General features: G+C 35.8%; 1 protein-coding gene across 1 annotated transcript in view; it reads right to left on the bottom strand.

Annotated features, from left to right (window-relative positions):
* SELENOF (selenoprotein F) overlaps positions 1 to 19,833 on the bottom strand; it is a 50,060-nt gene that overhangs the window by 13,873 nt on the left and 16,354 nt on the right. The window contains exon 3 of the mRNA XM_023208280.2: positions 4,202 to 4,265. Coding sequence (XP_023064048.1) covers positions 4,202 to 4,265 — 64 coding nt within the window. The remainder of the gene's footprint in view (positions 1 to 4,201; positions 4,266 to 19,833) is intronic.

Genomic DNA, 19,833 nt, shown 5'->3' with positions numbered 1-19,833 from the left:
ATAGACCCTCACTAACAATAACGTTTGAAGTGCAGGCAGTAAAAGAGATGCCAGAACAGAAGAGAAAGATATGCTGGAAGTAGGAGAAAGCTAGGCGATCATGAAGTCACACAAGTGAAGAGAGTTTCAAATGCTAGGGCCAAGTAAGATTTAGTAGTCAGGAGGTAAAATGGCAGAAAGAGAAGCACCATTACGGTACTTTGAAAAATGGCTAGAGGTCAATATACAGAATTTTGCATATGAGAAAGGTTGCAGTTATAATATACATTGACTTGAATGTTTTTTTAAAGATGACCAATGTATGAGTATATGAATGTTTGATGGTTCATAATTGAAACTTATTATTAACCAAGCAGCAAATATAAGATACAATAACAATACTTACCACTTAACATCTTCATTACTGGAATAGTGATTGACATACAGTAAGCATCAATACACATTTATAGAATTATGGAATGATTTACTCTGTATTTGCTGGTGCCAGACACATACTAAGTGATTTACATGTTATCTCATTAATCCTCAGAACAGCCCTATTAACCTATTATACCTCAACTGTAACCCATTTTATAAACAAGAAAATCAATGAAGATAATGCTAATGGATCAGTATTCTTTCCAGCAAAACTCCAATGTAGCAATGTAACCTTAAGCATGGCTACCAATCAATCGTAGTTGGCATGAGAAGCAGGTTGAGTATCCTTAAGTGAAATGCATGGGAACATAAGTGTTTTATTTTTTTGGATGTGGAAATACTTGCATATATAGAATGACATATCTTGGGGATGGGATCCAAATATAAACTTGAAATTCATTTATGTTTCATATATACCTTATACATACAGCCTGAAGGTAATTTTATGCAGCATTTTTAAAGTTTCATATTGTGGAGCATTCTAGATTTCAGATTTTTAATTATAAGGATGCTCAACTTGTACTACATTATTTCAAAACTCCTTTTTGTATCTGAAGGTTTATGATTCTAATACAGAGGTTGCCAAACTGAGGCCCATGGGCCAAATCTGTCCTGCTTGGTTTTGTTAATAAAGTTTTACCGGAACACAGCACATTCGTTTAAGTACTGTCTATGGCTGCTTCTGTGCTATAACAGCAGAGTTCGATAGTTACGACACAGCTCATGTTGCCTATAAAGCTGAGAATTTTTACTATCTAGTTCTTTACAGAAAGTTTGCCAAGCCCTACAAAATTAGGGATAAACCACATTACTTTCTGAGAGACGGCCACATTCTTAACACAGAAGACTCAAGCAAGAGGAAAAAAAACATGATCACTTAGGATGTCACCACAAGTGAAGTGACAGAATACTAGAATCAACTATGAGAAATTACTATAGACAGGCTTCTATACTTAAGCATAAGGAAAATATTTTCCTTAGAATAAGGAAAAAAAGGTATTTTAGAAGACATATTTGGAATTGACTAAGAAATATGATCTGGGATTTTTTTTACACAACTCTGAGTGGTTTAATGTGGGTAAAACATACCAAAATTTAAATTCTTCCTCTTTCTGAAATAATTTAACATTAATTTACTCTTGTTTCATGAAATGGCTAATTTAAATTAAGTGATCTTAAAAATTGACAATGTATTATAAGCTAGAGTATAATGAAGATTATCATGATAATCCCAGAAGCTACTTGATGTTGAAGATAAAAAATATGAAGCAGTGGCTGGGTGAGGTGGCTCATGCTTGTAATCCCAGCATTGGGAGGCCAAGGCAGGCGATCACCTGAGGTCAGGAATTTGAGACCAGCCTGGCCAATGTGGCAAAACCCTGTCTCTACTAAATATAAAAAAATTAGGCATGTGTGGTGGCATGCACCTGTAGTCCAAGCTACTCAGGAGGCTGAGGCAGGAGAATCACTTGAACCCAGGAGGTGGAGGTTGCAGTGAGCTGAAATTGCACCACTACACTCCAGCGTGGGCAACAGTGAAACTCTGTCTCAGAAAAAAAAAAAAAAAAAAAAAAAAAGAGAGAGGGAGAAAATACGAGGCAGTGATGACATGAAAGTTAGTTTGGTATTTGTAATTACTGCTTTATAGCAACAATTCTCCATGCTACAGCATGGAGATACAGAATATCTTAAAGATATTCTGAAATACATTTCCGAATACATTTCAGAATATCTTTAAGATGGTAATTCTGAGGGTGGGAATTTAATAATGGTTTTATCACAATTATAACAACTTTTCATGGGCTCAGAAAATACTGATATTATATATAACAATATTAAATACAGTTACACATTATGGAATTAATCATTTTTATTTTAAGCAAGTAGATAATTAAATATTTATACATAGCATTAAAATTCAATTGTTTTCAAAAGGAAAAGACAGTATGATATATGTACCCTAAGGTTTGATAATTTACATAAGAAATATGTATTACCGTAGATAATAATATCTGATATCATAACTAGGAAGGCTAATCATAGTATCGAAGTTACTCTTGATTCTCACGAAAATCTAAGTTATAAAATGTTGTTTTTAATAAGTATAATCAATGCAGCTAAAAATCAATTGCTAAACCTTTCTAGAAATAAGAATGCTCACACTATCATTCAGAGAATGGATACAAAAAAGCCAAAACAACTGTGGTACAATTCTGAGTTTAAGTGTTTGACGCAAAAAAAAAAAAAAAAAAAAAACAGAGTAAGAAATTTTTTCCTCAAGCAAAAGTAGTATCTTCTTTGCTATAGTAGAATGTGTTACTCTAACAAAGACTGTTTTTGATTAGATATGTATCTGCTTTGGGCCTCATTAAGTGTCCCAAGTCAAACTTCTATTATTACGTATCTGTGCCAAATGATCAATATTTTATTATAAACAATTCTAGGTCAGCAATAAAAAGCATGTGCTAATGCAGGCAATTTTATAAAATATTAAATCCAAAAAATTCTCTTGCCATTAACTAAATAAGGCAAGAAATCAGGGGAATGTCAGCAAAAATCAAGGTAAAATGAGGTATGTAAATTAAATACTTATATATGTATTTAAAAAAAAGAGAGAAAGCATTATTACCTTCAGACAAGTTCAGTTTCATAAAACTGATTTTCAAAGTGACATGCAAGGACAGAAGACAAAAGCCTTAGTTCAAGCCTTTCTTGGTAATGCAAAGCTCCTCATTATTGTCTGATGTCAACCCAAAGAATATACCTTCACAATTATCCTTTAACATGTTTATCCTTAAAATTCCCTGTAAAGATATATACATATGAATTTCTCTCTTTTGTATTTCAAATTCTTTGGCAATTACTTCTTTCCTTGGTGATTTGTTATTTTGTACAGGTCTACTCTTAATGCAATTGTTCCACATAAATCAATTCACATTTAAAATACACTACAATGGTGTGCTACTTAAAGAAATTACACTTACATCTGGTAAAGGAAAGGCTCTTGCAAAATTCACACCTGGCAAAGGAAAGGCTCTTCTTTTAAGAAAATAACTCCTTCATGTGTTGTATTTTAAATCTAAATTTTTCTCTTCTTTTTTTTAGAGACAAAGTCTTGCTCTGTCGCCTAGGCTGGAGTGCAGTGGTGTGATCTTGGCTCACTGCAACCTCTGCCTCCCGGGTTCAAGTGATTCTTCTGCCTCTGCCTCCCGAATAGCTAGGATTGTAGGCATCCGCCACCGTGCCCAGCTAGTTTTTGTATTTGTAGGAGAGACAGGGTTTCATCATCTTGGCCAGGCTGGTCTCAAACTCCTGACCTTGTGATCCACCTGCCCTGGCCTCCCAAAGTGCTAGGATTACAGGCATGAGCCACCATGCCTGGCCTCTAAATTTCATATATTGTGTTCGCTTAAAGTAACATAGCATTCACCAATTACTTTAACAAACCACCTCCATGAAAACAAATGTGAAAAAAATGCACATATTGTTGAGAAAGTATAATCCTAAAAATTCTTTTTTTTTTTTTTTTTTTGAGACGGAGTCTCGCTCTGTCGCCCAGGCTGGAGTGCAGTGGCCGGATCTCAGCTCACTGCAAACTCCGCCTCCTGGGTTTGCGCCATTCTCCTGCCTCAGCCTCCCGAGTAGTTGGGACTACAGGCGCCCGCCACCTCGCCCGGCTAATAATCCTAAAAATTCTTATTCCTGGGAATATATAATGAAAACAATTCACATAAAATGTTGATTTTAAATGGCTGAACAGCTTACTGGAGTAAATTTTATATACCTTGGACTTGAGGGAACCTTCCCAATTTTCATCCACAAACTTCAAGAATAGCTCCTGCATACAGCTACAAAAGGAAAAACAGGAATTTAAAAAATTGGTATAAATTAAAAATGTACTTATAAAATAAATATAAATTTTCACAGTATAAACACTACAGTTAGCAGATATATAGATACATAATTATACAGTTATACAGTTAGCAGATATATAGATCAAAGAAATGTCAAAGCTGGTTAGCTAGCAGTTACGGTCTAACAGAAGAGAAGATGGAGGCCCAAGTATAATAAATGATAGAGGAACTTCCAACCTACTTCAATTACTCTTAAACCTACTCAAAAAGACTGAAGTAGATACGGAAATTTAACAATAAACTTTAAATAGGTAAGATATCCTAGGAAGCTCTACAAAATACTAAATATTTCCTACTTTTTTTTTTAGGGTGATAAACTGAATATAGGTATATATCATCCAAGATAGTTACTTAATAAAAATTCTTTCTGGTTGCTTTTAAGTGATCAAAGTTTTAAAATTAAAACAACTGTTATAGAAAGTACTATGTAGAGATATTATAAGAAAAGCAGTAAAATCTCATTATAAAGAACTCAAATGCAAATATTTTCCTTTAATGAAATTTAGCTGAAATGGATTCAATGGTAAATATCTCTTTTCTACAGAACCTGCACGTTCACTTTATAGTAAAAGCTCATTATAAAAAACTCAAATGCAAATATTTTATTGCAATGAATTCAGCTGAAATGGATTCAATGGTAAACATCACATTTTTTTTGTAGTTGCAGAGCCTGACTATTCTTTTTATAGGGCAGGAATATACTTGGAAATGCTGTGACCATAAGAGAAGGCTGGCAATTTTAAGAACATATCATATCCATTTCATTTCTTCTTGGCTGTTAGCTTTGTTTTTTATGGAGGTTCAAGAAAGATGGACTTTACTTTTTCAGGTTCTAAAATTTAATTAAATTTAATTTTTAAATTTAATTTAATTAAAAAAAACATGTCCTATGCATGTTTATTTAAAATAGTTTGGAAAATACAGAAAGGCACAAAGTAGTGATTTAAAAACCACCTTAATGTGACCTAAAAAGATAATGATTCTTAACAGTTTGATGACTTCGGGCTAAATCAATTCTTATGTTTTTGGTAAGTCACTGATCCTTCTGAGAATCTGACAGAATTTTGCATTAATGCAGGCTGTTCATGGACTCTGAAACCAATGGTGGATTTCAGATTAAGAATTCTGATGATCTCTAGGTTCACTGCAGCAATAAAACTTTAAGAATAGGTTAATTTGGCTGGCATGGTGGCTCATGCCTGTAATCGCAGCTCTTAGGGAGGCTGAGGCGGGCAGATCACGAGGTCAAGAGATTGAGAACATCCTGGCCAACACGGTGAAACCCTGTCTCTACTAAAAATACAAAAATTAGCTGGGTGTGGTGGCAGGCGCCTGTAGTCCCAGCTACTCGTGGGGCTGCGGCAGAAGAATCGCTTGAACCTGGGAAGCGGAGGTTGCAGTGAGCCGAGATCACGCCACTGCACTCCAGCCTGGCAACAGAGCAAGACTCTGTCTAAAAAAAAAAAAAAAAAAAACCTTATTTCTATGCAATAAGTTTCTTTTGAAAAAGATTTGGCTAATCTTGGTTAGAACTCCAGAAAAAAAATATATTGAAAAATATAAGGCCATATTACCAATAAGCTAATGAAGCGATGGTCAACATTACCGGAGATTAGGGAAATGCATATCAAAACCACAACGAGATCCCACTTCACACCACTGGGATAGCTATTATTTAAAAAGAAAAAAAAAAAAAGAGATGAGGATGTGGAAAAATTGGAACCCTTGTACACTGCTATTGGGAATAGAAGTGGTCCAGTGGCTATAGAAAATGGAATTGCAGTTTTTCAAAAAATTAAAAATGGAATTGCCATATGATCTGCAATTCTACTTCTGGGTATATACGCAAAAGAAGTGAAAACAAGGCATCAAACAGATATTTATACACCCATGTTCATAGCAACATTATTCACAATAGCCAAAAGGTGTTTTCCCACTCATGTGTTCATTAAGAGGTGAATGGAAAAACAAAATATGGTACATACATACAACAAAGCATTATTCAGCTTTTAAAAGGAAGGAAAATCTGACCGGGTACAGTGGCTCACGCCTGTAATCCCAGCAATCTGGGAGGCCGAGGCGGGCGGATCATCTGAGGTCAGGAGTTTGAGACCAGCCTGGCCAACATGGTGAAACCCCGTCTCTTCTAAAAAATACAAAAATTAGCTGGGCATGGTGGCAGGTGCCTTAAACCCAGCTACTTGGGAGGCAGAGGCAGGAGAATCGTTTGAACCCAGGAGGCGGAGGTTGCAGTGAGCTGAGACAAAGCCATTGCACTCAAACCTGGGGGACAAGAGCGAGACTTCTCTCAAAAAAAAAAAAAAAAAAAAAAAAATTCTGACACATATTACAACATAAACGAATCTTATTACAACATGACATCTTGCTAAGTGAAATAAGGCAGTCATAAAAGGACAAATGTTTAAATGAGGTAACTAGAGTAGTCAAAAATTCAGATATAGAAAGTAGAATGGTAGTTGTCAGTGGGAGCAAGGAATAGGGAGCTATTGTTTCATGGGTATAAAATTTCAGTTTGGGAAGACTCTGGGGAAAGATGGATAACACGGATGTACAACAATGTGAATGTACTTAATACCATACACTGTACACTTAAAAATGGTTAAAACAGTGAATTTTATATACATTTTACTATAATTAAAAGCATATAAGGCCATATTTAGATTTGGTTATTAGAGTTATCTTTTGCTTATAATCCTTTAGAAATTCTTGGTGGAGATTCTACTACCTTACCTAATAGTATTTCTCTACACCACTGTTTCTTTATACATGATACATGTGGGAAATGATAATGATTGTACAGAGCACTGGAGTAAAAGGATGAAGCAGCTTTTAATTGGGCAAGACTAGCCTGGGAGCCCTGCTTACCCCAGGCCCCACTTGGTTGTCTCAAGGGCTCAAGGACTCAGTATCTTAGCACATCTATAACCCACTCATGGCAAGCTTGTCTCTGCACCACAAAATATCAACTGATTAACCAAAAATATTAGAAACATACCCTTTAATGAACAGGCAGCTCAGATGTGACCTTTTTCAAAAAAACTTTTGTTGATTTCCTAGTGTCAGGTAGTGATTTTCCTAATAAACTTTCATAGAATTTTGCTCTCATCATAATGTGCATCAAATAGCCTATAACTTGACCGTAGACAGGAAATGTCTTAATTTCCCCCAGAACCAGACACAAAGCTTCTCAACACAGGTGTGCTAAAGGGAGAGAACTATTCATTTAACAAAATTAAATGTCTCTTTTTTCATGACAAAACTTCAAAAATATTTCAAGTTCCTTTGACAAAGTTTGTAGAGCAGTTCCATTCCAGGGTAAGAAAAGAAAATGGATGGAACTTAAAGTTGCAGAACATTATTAAAAGTCAAATTCTAAAAGCATTAATCTGTGTTGTTAGCTGGCATATATATATACACACATACATATATATACACATATACATGCACATACACACATATATATATGATTTGTGGTATTCATAGGAAAATATTTGTTTTGCATGGTGAATAAAATAATTTAACTACAGATTGTAGTAAATTTAAAATGCTGTATAATCCTAAGTATCTTTGGCACTACATACAAATTCACACACAATGAAATAGATGCTACTTATAAATAGTAGAAATTCTCTAGTGCATGCAGAAAGGACAAATAAAGTTAATTCCTTGATTTAACCAAGTTCCAACCTCAGTATTTTTACTTTTTAAAGTGACTAGCATAAAAAAATTTTAATCTTCAAACATTTAGGGAAAAATTTCAAGAGAAATTTAACATTACAAGAGAAAAATCAAAAGAAGCAAGTCATATAACTTCTAATAGCAAGTTGGTAGGCCTGTTTAAAAATATGAATTAGAGTCTTACTTGTATAGACAATCTAACTCTAGGCCATTATTGTATTAGGACTAGGGAAATATAAGAAATCATTAGGAAAATATGGGAACGATACACAAACTGCATCTTTTCCCTTTGGAGTCTCCATTTCCATGTAACTTATGACTGCCAGATTTTCCTAAACTTCTGATATGGTTCTCTGGGTGGGGGAAGTAGAAATATCTAACTACCTCAGCTCTATCACTAATGTGCCTTAGTTGCAACAGGATTTTAAAATATGCTAATTTCCCATTTAAAAAGGTGATTTTTATTCATTAGTCTTCGGAAAAATTCCAGCTCTGTGGTTAGTTGATGTTTTCCCAGTTTAAATATTTTGTTTAAATATTTTAAGTATTACAGGTACTACATGTTAAGCATCCCAAATCTGAAAAAAATCTGAAATCCAAAACACTTCTAGTCCCAAGAATTCCAGATAAGAGCTACTCAACCTGTACTGAGATTAGTAAGGGCTTAAAGTGAGGTTTCACATGTAGAAAAAGGCCACACTATTTCTGTAGCTATTTTTGTTATAATTAAGGTCCAACTAGTTGCTACAAAAATGTTCAGAAAGTTGGTCTATGCTGTTTCTCACCAGATAGCTAGAGTCCAAAATAAGTTCATTTATAACACTGAACAAAGGTAACACTTGTGAATTACATAAATTTTCTGAATTTCTTAAAAAAGGGCAGTATTTGTTAACTCTTGTGCCATCATCATACCACTACCACCACCACCACCACTACAAGTTTATAAACCTATCCAAGTCAGAAATACTCTACCACTTTCCAGTAGGAAGCACTTCAAGTACTTTTGTTGGTAACAATAACCACAGCTCTAAAGAAACATGAGCTTAAGAAAACCTTGATAAACTAATTATTTAAGTTGAGTCAAACTAAGTATCAAATTTTCACACGGCATGGTATAGTGAAAAAGAGTTCAAGTTGTGAAATCAAACATGTATGTGGTACAGTTCTGGCTCTGCCACTTACAAGCAGTATGTCCCCTTTGGGTAAGTCATTCATTGAGCTTCAGTTTACTATTTGAACAAAAGAGTTATTTACCTTCCTTCCAGAGTTGCTACAAGAAGTCACCAAAAAAATCGAAAAGCCTGGATTTTTTAGATGCTCAATACATAACATCTGTTATTATAACCTTAACACTTCCACAATACTGGTTAAGTTCAAGTTGTGTACGTGAAGCCACTTTGATGTCTACTTAATAGAATTTTCAGTTCAGGGACTATTCAGGGATATCATTCCTTGTTCACCTGTAATGAAAATGGCCACTCCAAATTTTCTCAAGCTTTCGAATTCAAACTACCTTAGAGGAGAGTTCTCAACCCTGACAGTACAACAGAATCACCTAGAAATATTTTGAAAATTACTCATCCCTAAAACCTACCCTAGATAAACTAAATTAGGATATCTGGGGGTGAGATCCATGCATCAGTATTTTTAATTACTACTAATAGTACTTTAATGATTGTAATGGGCAGGCAGGGATGAGGAACACTACCTTATACTATATTAATAGGGCAAAAATTGCAAAATGGTAAAACAGTAGGCTTTTTGCTCAACAGATTAACCACATTAATCTGAAAAGGTAAACCATATAAACATTGACTGAAGCAAGACAAATGTTACAGTATTTTTTTTTTCCTTTCCTTATGAGGTACTGCTTGTAGCCACTGATTCTCCTTTTGGAAACCCTCTATTTTATTTAAAATCAAAATGTTAGTAATAAAGCAATTCCACAGTACCAACAGAAAAAAACTTTTAAGATATTTTAAAAACTGTAATTAAACTTGGTTTTTATCCTCCTAAAGTGCTAGTTTTGTTTATATTAAAATAAGTTTTTCAAACCAAGTGAATATAACCATTAGCATAATAATTACGAATGCTATGGAGCAATATGAAGAAAGTGCTGTTAGGTGAACAAAAGCAAACATTTTTACTGCTGAAGAGAATTCATATCTGAGGAGTAACTGTATTTTATACGTCTATTGAAAGTTTGTCCCTAAATAAAATGAAGGGATTTTAAAATAAGGAAGCATGGCTATAGTATGATAAAAGCTGAGCACTGTATTATTTAGATATTCCAATGAAAAATCAATTATCATACACTCAAGTATAAATGAGTCACCTTTCCAAACACTAATAGTATCCAGTATAATTTAAAAAAATCATACAGCGGAAACATACATCATACAGAAACTATTTTTAGTAAAATTTGGTCAGCAAATTCTTGGGGAAAATGTTATCACCTAAACCATGTTTGGTGATCTACTGGTGTTTTAAATTTGTTGTTCATCATCAAGTCTTCCCCATATTTTCTGATTAATGACACTTTCATACTCACTTTGAGTGATGGCATTCTTACTTAGAAACAATGGATGAATACTGAGGATTAGGGGAAAAAAATCAGCATAATTTTAACAAACAAAGCTGGCAAATATAATTCTTCTATACTTGAGATTAAACTACTATTCATCTTGGAGTGCTTTTTACTAAATTCTGAAAAAATACAAAGCAATGAGTTTATGCCTAAGGAAACTCACTAAGTTTAAAACTTATTTTACTATACCATTAAGTGTTATTCCTTTTTGTATCTTTAGTTTCTGCCTTGAGACTGAGAAGAAAAGTTATAAAACAAGCAAGTAACATCTACCTTAATTTAAACTAGGCTCTACAGATGCTAAGAATACACTGGAGGAATCTTTCCATAAAGATACAATGTTGAACTAAAAAACTCAATGAAAATATACAAAAAAAAAAAAAAAAAAACTGAAAAATGACAATGACATCAATGCATTTATATCAGACCATTCTAACTATGAAACCTGAGGGAAAAAAGGATTAGGTTTCTTTCAATACTGTGATGACAAACAGGAGTTCTAATAGAATTTACATATACACCTAAAACAAGGGGTAAGACTGTAATGATGAGACTCTCATTAAGAAAAAAAAAAATGGTAGCCCCCACCCCTATGTATACTTTAGCTACAAGTATGAATGATCCAGGGTCATCACTTGGGAACAATGCGTTCAATTCTGTCAATACTTAGGAAATATCGCATGATGAAAAAAAAGTAACTTGAGAAAATGAGAATGTGGCCACTATACTTTCTGAGATCCAAATATCCAAAGAATTGGTAAAAATGACTCAAAGCTGCCAGGGGCAGTGGTTCACGCTTGTAATCCCAGCACTCTGGGAGGCCGAGGTGGGCGGATCACCTGAGGTCAGGAGACCAGCCTGGCTAACATGGTGAAACCCAGTCTCCATAAAAACACAAAAATTAGCTGGGCATGGTGGCGGGTGCCTGTAATCCCAGCTACTGGGCAGGCTGAGGTGGGAGAATCACTTGAACCCGGGAGGTGGTGGTCGCAGTGAGCTGAGATCATGCCACTACACTCCTCCAGCCTGGGCAACAGAATGAGACTCCATCTCAAAAACAACAACAACAACAACAACAACAACAACAACAACAACAAGCCCTCAAAACTTGAATACCATAAGAAGTGGTTTTAAAGAAAACCAACTAATCCCTTGGTAATACTAAAAGCATTTTAGAAAATGGAAAACTGAACATGAAGGTCCTAATAATACATGGAAGCAAGGCTGCGTTTCAGAAGAAATCTTTTTTTTAAAAAAATTTTTTGTAGCGATGGAGTCTGACCATGTTGCCCAGGTTAGTCTCAAACTCCTGGACAAAAGTGATCTTCCTGCCTTGGCCTCCCAAAGCGTAGGATTACAGGTGTAAGTCACCGTGCCCTGGTAGAAGAAATAATTTCTTTGCATTACTGCTGATATTATCCCTCCAATATTGAACAACCACTACTTGTCATAAAAAGAGAATAGTTAAGATCAACTTTTTTATTTTTTGAGACGGAGTGTTGCTCCCATTGTGCAAGCTAGAGTGCGGCGGTGCCATCTCGGCTCACTGCAACCTCTACCTCCTGGGTTCAAGTGATTTTCCTTTCTCAGTCTCCCAAGTAGCTGGGATTACAGGCTTGTGCCACCACGCCCAGTTAATTTTTGCCATGTTGGCCAGGCTAGTCTTGAAATCCTGACCTCAGGTGATCCACCCGCCTTGGCCTCCCAAAGTACTAGGATTACAGGTGTGCCCGGCCAGTTATGATCATCTTTAAGAAAGATTATAAATATCTGAAAACAAGAAGAAACAAAACTACTAGAACAAATTAAATTATGGTATCTCCCTAAAGATAGTAATCATCTAATATATTTGAACTTTAAAAATATACAAAAATAAAGCTATAATAATCCAAGAGTTTCAATATTATACAACATTTAAGAGCAGCAATATAAAACTAGAAAAAAAAGAAACGAGGCCATTCCACACATTTAAAAATTTTTGCTTTACTCTGTCAATATACTATTTTAGAATTCATTATGGGAGCCAAATAAAATTTATGGCCTTTTAAATTAAAACTTTTTTCTTCAAAAATAAAACTACTGGCTGGGTGCGGTGGCTCATGCCTGTAATCCCAGCATTTTGGGAGGCGGAGCTGGGTGGATCATGAGGTCAGGAGTTCAAGACCAGCCTGGCCAAGATGGTGAAACCCTGTCTTTACTAAAAATACAAAAATCAGCTGGGTGTGGTGGCATATGCCTGTAATCCCAACTATTCGGGAGGCTGAGACAGGAGAATCACTTGAACCTAGGAAGTGGAGGTAGTAGTGAGTTGAGATCGCGCCACTGCGCTCCAGTCTGGGTAACAGAGCAAGACTTCATCTAAACAAACAAGCAAGCAAGCAAACAAACAAAAAACTATTTATAGCCAAGGGGTATGCTTTATTAAAAGTTATTCTGTTGCTGCCCCTTCTCCCATCCATTACTGCCTTAATGGGCAATAATCTTGTAACTAGCTGGTCTCTTGTAGCCCTCTTGTGTTAAGGTTACCAGTTTCTCAAATAAGAACACTAGGAAGCATCCTCAATTACCCCTTTTCTCTCCAATTCAGTCTAATAAATCCAATGAAATAAATTTATTGCCTAAATTGATTTCAAATCTGTCCCTTTTCCATTTTTGCAGCCAATGTGTTGGTTTAAGCCCTTGTATCTTGCTCTGGAAAATGGCAATTTAAATTATTTTTCTGGCATAAGTATTCCCCTCTGCCCTATCAACTACTGTTCACACCAATGAAAGTTATTAAAATACAAATCTGATATTGGTTTACTCTTTGTAATCCTTTAATTTTGTCCCCTGCATATAGAATAAAGCTCAACTTCTTATGAAGGTATATAAGGCCCTCTCTTATTTGGCCCTTGCTTACCTAATCATCATCTTCTCTCATCATAACCCAGCTATCTGATTTATCTTGGATGGCCATACTCTCATATCTCTGTGCATTTCCACTAACTTTTCCTTTTGTGAGAGAAAAGGACTTCTCAACCATTTCCAACTTACTGTAAGTATCAACTCCTATATAAGCAAGTGGTGATATTTACCTGACCTGTCAAATGGTTATGCCTTCCTTCTAAGAGCTTTCATAGCATACACGTATGTTTTGTTTATAGCACGTATCTCATTGAATTCTTTTAAAAAAATCAATGCATGTGGACATAATAAAAAACAGTATAAAAGGGTTATAAAACAAGAAGTAAACATTTCCTCTGCTTCTACCCTCCACTTAATAACTCTTTTTTTCAATTTGGAGACAGAGCTCGCGCTGCTACCCAAGCTGGAGGGAAGTGGTGTGACCATGGATTCACTGCAGCCCCGACCTTCCTGGGCTCAAGTGATCCTTCGGTAACCTCAGCCTCCCAAATAGCTAGGACCACATGTGTGTGTCATCACACCCAGCTATATATATATTTTTAAATTTTTTGTAGAGATGGACGTCTTGGTCTTGCCATTTTGCCCAGGCTGGTGTCAAACTCCTGGCCTCAAGTGATCCTCTTGCCTTTGCCTTCCAAAGTGTTGGGATTACAGGTGCAAGCCATCATGCCTGGTCTACTCACTAACATTTAAACTGTTTTTAGTTCTGTTGGTCACTTCCATAAAGATTAATATGGTTGTATCTATAGTTCATGAAATACCAACTTTAAGAGCTCTATTAGTTCTCCTTTCCTTCCAACTTTTTTTAATTTTTAATTCTTTTAGTGGTTACCTTCATAACATTAGATATTACATTTTCGTCCAACAAACAGAATATCCTATCGACTGTGTTCTGGCAGTCCAGTTTCCATGCCTATTTTTTCTTTTTCTTTTTTTTAGATGGAGTTTTACTCCTGTTGCCCAGGCTGAAGTGCAAAGGCACGATCTCGGCTCACTGCAACCTCTACTTCCTGGGTTCAAGCAATTCTCCTGCCTCAGCCTCCCGAGTAGCTGAGATTACAGGCATGCGCCACCACGCCTGGCTAATTTTGTATTTTTAGTAGCGATGGGGGTTTCTCCATGTTGGTCAGGCTGGTCTCCAACATCCAACCTCAGGTGATCCGCCCACCTTAGCCTCCCAAAGTGCTGGGATTACAGACATGAGCCACCACACCCGGCTTCCAGGCCTATTTTTTCTACTCCTTGAAGACAAGGAGTCTTATTTTTCTTTGATCTTATCCCAGGAAGAAATATTTAGTGTATAAATGGAAAGTTTATTTTGATTCTGAGGTGCTTATGTCTAGGAAATGTAGTTGTAAGGCAGTCTGAATTACTTTAAGGTTTTATTTTCGTTTTGAGCATTATAATCTGCAAATGTGGCAGAAAGTTGTAATATGTTTAGATAGAATCTGATCCTAATTTGTAATTACGTAAAACAACTGACTGCATTTATATTTCATATTAAAAGCAGATATAAACAATTTTAAATAATATTTTGGGTTCAATTAAATAACTTCATAAAATAAACTTTCAAACTTCTGTTATACAAATACATGAAACATACGTTGATAGCCACTTAATTCACTGTATGACCTTAGGTAAGATCTCTATGCCTAAGACTCAACAATGAAATAAAGATAATAATGGAATTTACCGAGTTGTTGTGAGGTTCTATAAATTAATTCATTTAAAGTGGTTCGAACAGTACTTTCAGATAACAACTTAATGAATGTTAGTGGTTTTTATTTTTTAATTATTTTACTTAATTATTTTAATTAAGCAAACATTTATGTTATTATTTAGTTTTTTTTCTTGAGATGGAGTCTCACTCTGTTGCTCAGGCTGGAGTGCAGTGGCGTGATCTCGGTTCACTGCAACCTCCGCCTCCCAGGTTCAAACGATTCTCCTGCCTCAGCCTCTGGAGTAGCTGAGATTACAGGAGCCTGCCACCATGGCCAGCTAATTTTTTTGTATTTTTGGTAGAGATGGGGTTTCACCATGTTGGCCAGGCTGGTCTCAAGCTCCTGACCTCAGATAATCCGCTCCTCCTGGGCCTCCCAAAGTGCTGGGATTACAGGCATGAGCCGCCGCCACTGGCCTATGTTATTATTTAGTATTACTGCTACTCAGGAGTCTTAGTGATCCTTACATTGAATGCGAACTGTTGCCAAATATTATTCATATGTTTAAAAAAAGCTTCTTTGGGAATAATGCTTTTATATTATAATTAAATATGTTAAAGACATTTAGATTTTTGTTTGCTTTGAAGATATCAGTCCATGTACTGATGCTTACAGACGCACAACAAAAGTGAAGCTATTTTAAGCAACTGTGAAATTTCTTTAGCAACTACAATTTCACGCACAGTTAGCTTAACCTCCATTTCATCCTTCTATGTTTTACACATCAGTAGCATTCTCTTTCTGACAGCCTGAAGCTTAAAAGTTGCCATTGTCTTGAATAATGCTGTTTAAGCTGACTTATGAATTACTCTGCAACTGGCTACACAATAGCCATGAAAATTGAAAACAACTAAATGTTTTGATGTGTTTTTATCTGAATTAAGAAAAATTATGTGATTTATATAAAATGTTATCTCCCTGGGCCTTAAATAAAGCCCAATTTGGGGACATATTCTTGAAAAACACCAAGTGACAGGAGCCATTAAAGTCTGTGGTAAACTGAGAAATAAGGATTTGGTACTTTTAAATAAAAACTAGTAATGAAATTCTATTAATGTTGTAAGTATAAATGGCAAAAGGGGCCTTCGGAAAGCTAGCCCAGTGTTTTATACGGAACTCATTCCACTTCTTACAGTAACTCTGTGAAGCAGGTCTTACCATTAACATTTTCAAAATAAAAGGTAAAATAGCATAGAGGTTTAAAAACTTGGGGCTCTAGAATCAAATAGACTTGAGATAAAACCAGGTTTTGGTATCTAATTGCCAGCTAACGGTAGGCAGATTATACCCTAGTTTCCTCTTCTATTAAATAGGGATAATAGTATTTACATTATAGGGTTGTTGTGAGGATTAAATAGATAATGCAGGTAAAACACTTAGCATATAACCAGTGTAAAATAAACACTAAGGTAAGGCAATGTAATTATTATAACAAAACTGAAGATCCTGGGGTTACTGCTAGCCCAATCACAAAGTCAGTAAGTAAAGAAGCTGAGATGAAAATTCAACTCTCGGCCGGGGTATGGTGGCTCACGCCACCCATAATCCTGGCACTTTGGGAGCCCGAGGTAGGTGGATCACGAAGTCAGGAGATTGAGACCATCCTGGCCAACATGGTGAGGGTGTATTTAGTCTCTACTAAAATTAAAAAAAAAAAAAAAAAAAAAAAGTAGCCGGGAACGGTAGTCCCAGCTACTCAGGAGGCTGAGGCAGGGGAATCGCTTAAAGCCGGGAGGCGGAGGTTGCAGGGAGCCAAGATTGCACCACTGTACTATACAGCCTGGCGACAGAGCAACACTCCGTCTCATAAATAAATAAATAAATAAATAGAAAATTAAACTCTCGGCCGGGCGCGGTGGCTCAAGCCTGTAATCCCAGCACTTTGGGAGGCCGAGACGGGCGGATCACGAGGTCAGGAGATCGAGACCATCCTGGCTAATACAGTGAAACCCCGTCTCTACTAAAAAAACACAAAAAACTAGCCGGGCGACGAGGCGGGCGCCTGTAGTCCCAGCTACTCGGGAGGCTGAGACAGGAGAATGGCGTGAACCCGGGAGGCAGAGCTTGCAGTGAGCTGAGATCCGGCCACTGCACTCCAGCCTAGGCGGCAGAGGAAGACTCCGTCTCAAAAAAAAAAAAAAAAAAAAAAAAGAAAATTAAACTCTCTCAACAATTCTTATAAAAAGAAAGAGTTAAACTTCTAATGAGGTATACATGTTAATTAATATTACTTCTGTACTGTCTCTGGCCTGTTGGAGCGCATGCAAATATCAAGGCAGAGTGTAATACACATAAAAAATGATAATGCTACTATATAAAGCAGGTGACTTAAAATTAGTCCAGTTCCAACTAGGTAATGGAATGGGAAGTGGAGGGCATCCAATTATATTCACAAATTTATGTTATACACTGCTTAGATCCACTTATTCAATTCTAGTATAAGATTAATATTGAAGATAAGGATTTTTATTATTTCTTATTATCTGAAAAGTAGATCTTTAAAAGAAAACAAAAAGCTTTTATCAAATCCCTGACCTGTTGAATTATTTGCCAGAAAAAGTAATGGCATGATTTGCTGATCTGCAGCGTATGCTTCTACTGGTATTTTGTGAAGGGGACCAAGATGTTTTAAAACTCAGATAAATCTCTTCTCAACCTGGAAGTCTTTTTTTTTTTTTTATATTACTTTTAAGCTTTTCTCTTCCCAATTTTTCTTAAACCTTTGAAATCTGTTACCAGGTGATAGGTTACACATATAAATAAGTAAAAGAAGAATGTTAGTAGAAAAATTTGAAATAATTGCGATTAGTTTGATAGCTTGTTTTGCTTATTACAAACATATAGCTCAATTTATTTTCTGCTATAATGTTACTTCTAATTTAAAAAATATCATTGTTTCCTCCTGATCTGTCATCTGAATAGTGAAAACCAATAAATAATATATTTTTTTTCTAAACTGACTTTAAAATATGAGTCTCCTTCAATTTTCTGACTAGGTATATCACAGAAAATTGAGCTCCACCTTGACAACTGGGTGTGTTGGCTTATGCTTGTAATCCCAGTGATTTGGGAGGCCCATGGGGGAGGAGAGCTTGAGGCCAGGAGTTCAAGACCAGCTTGGGCAATATGGTGAGACCTTGTCTCTACAAAAATAGAGAATTAGCTGGGGGTGATGACGCATGTCAATAATCCCAGCTACCTGGGAGGCTGAGGCGGGAGCATCACCTGAGCCCTGGAGTTGGAGGCTGCTATGAGCTATGACTGCACTACTACATTCCAGCCTGGGCAACAGAGGGAGACCCTATTTCTAAAACAACAACAACAACAAACAAACAAACAAAAAACTTGAGAAAATTAAGCTCCACTTTAACAATGGTCTTGAGACATTTTTTTATTAACACAACCTTTTTTCCTCCAAATGCAATCTTTTATACATTTTAATGTGACCAAAATGGAACACATTTATAAAGTGGAAAATCTGTAGTATTTTCCTCTTTAAAATGTGTCAATTGAAAGGACTTAAAAATTTGAAACTAGGATTATGTTTCACATAGTTTATTTCTGTATTTTGTTTCACATAAGTAGTTATAAATAGTAAAAATTTTCATACTAATTCTGCAAGAAGATATTTCCTCTTGATTCAACTAATCCAGGAACTTGAAAGTGGAATAATAGAAAACACTGCTCCAAATTTTTATCACTGGCAAATCTGATTGTTTATATTTCATATCTATTTTCTTTTACCCTACGTTGTCAATAGCAATTATTATCATGCTATTCTGAGTTCTCCAAATTTTCTATTCTTTCTTGCTTTTATCATCAGCAAACCGATTACTATTACTACTATTACTGCTGCTGCTGTCATCATCACCTGCAGCAAGTATTTACCTACTACTTGTTATACACTAGGCACATTTTTAAGCAATGTATGCATATTAACTTATTTAATCCTTGTAATCACCCTATGAGACAGGAACTATAATTATCCCCAATTTATAGTTATAAAAACAGACACACAGTAATCAGGTAATTTGTCCAAGAACACTCACTGAGTAGCAGAGAATATCTGAATCTAGGCAGTCAGATTCTATAGTATATCTTAACCACTAGTCTAAACTTCTTTGTATTTTAATCAAGACTGAAAAATAAATTAGGTGGAAATAATTTGTTTATTATTTCACAAAGATAAGTAATTCAACTAAATGAATTCTTATCTCCAGAGGTGCTCCGGTTTGGTACCAGCTTGACCTTCAGAATAGTAGTTCAGAAATAAGGCAAGTATAAACGCAAAAGACTAAAAATGCTAAAACCAATTAAATCAAAATATTTTGAAGGAGGAAGAAAGAAACTACAAGGACCTTGGGAAACCAAGATCTAAAAAAGAAAAGGTACTAACTAAAGAAATAGGGGGATATAGGCTGGGCGCGGGGGCTCACGCCTGTAATCCCAGCACTTTGGGAGGCCGAGGGGAGTGGATCACCTGAGGTCAGGAGTTTGAGACCTGCCTGTCCAAGTTGGTGAAACCCTGTCTCTACTAAAAATGAAAAAACTAGCTGGGTGTGGTAGCAGGCAACTGGAATTCCAGCTGCTC

The sequence above is a fragment of the Piliocolobus tephrosceles genome, chromosome 1 (genome assembly GCF_002776525.5).
Source record: "Piliocolobus tephrosceles isolate RC106 chromosome 1, ASM277652v3, whole genome shotgun sequence".
NCBI lineage: Eukaryota > Metazoa > Chordata > Mammalia > Primates > Cercopithecidae > Piliocolobus > Piliocolobus tephrosceles.
Note: the sequence above shows the minus strand (reverse complement) of the source record. Positions and strands in the feature narration are given on the sequence as shown.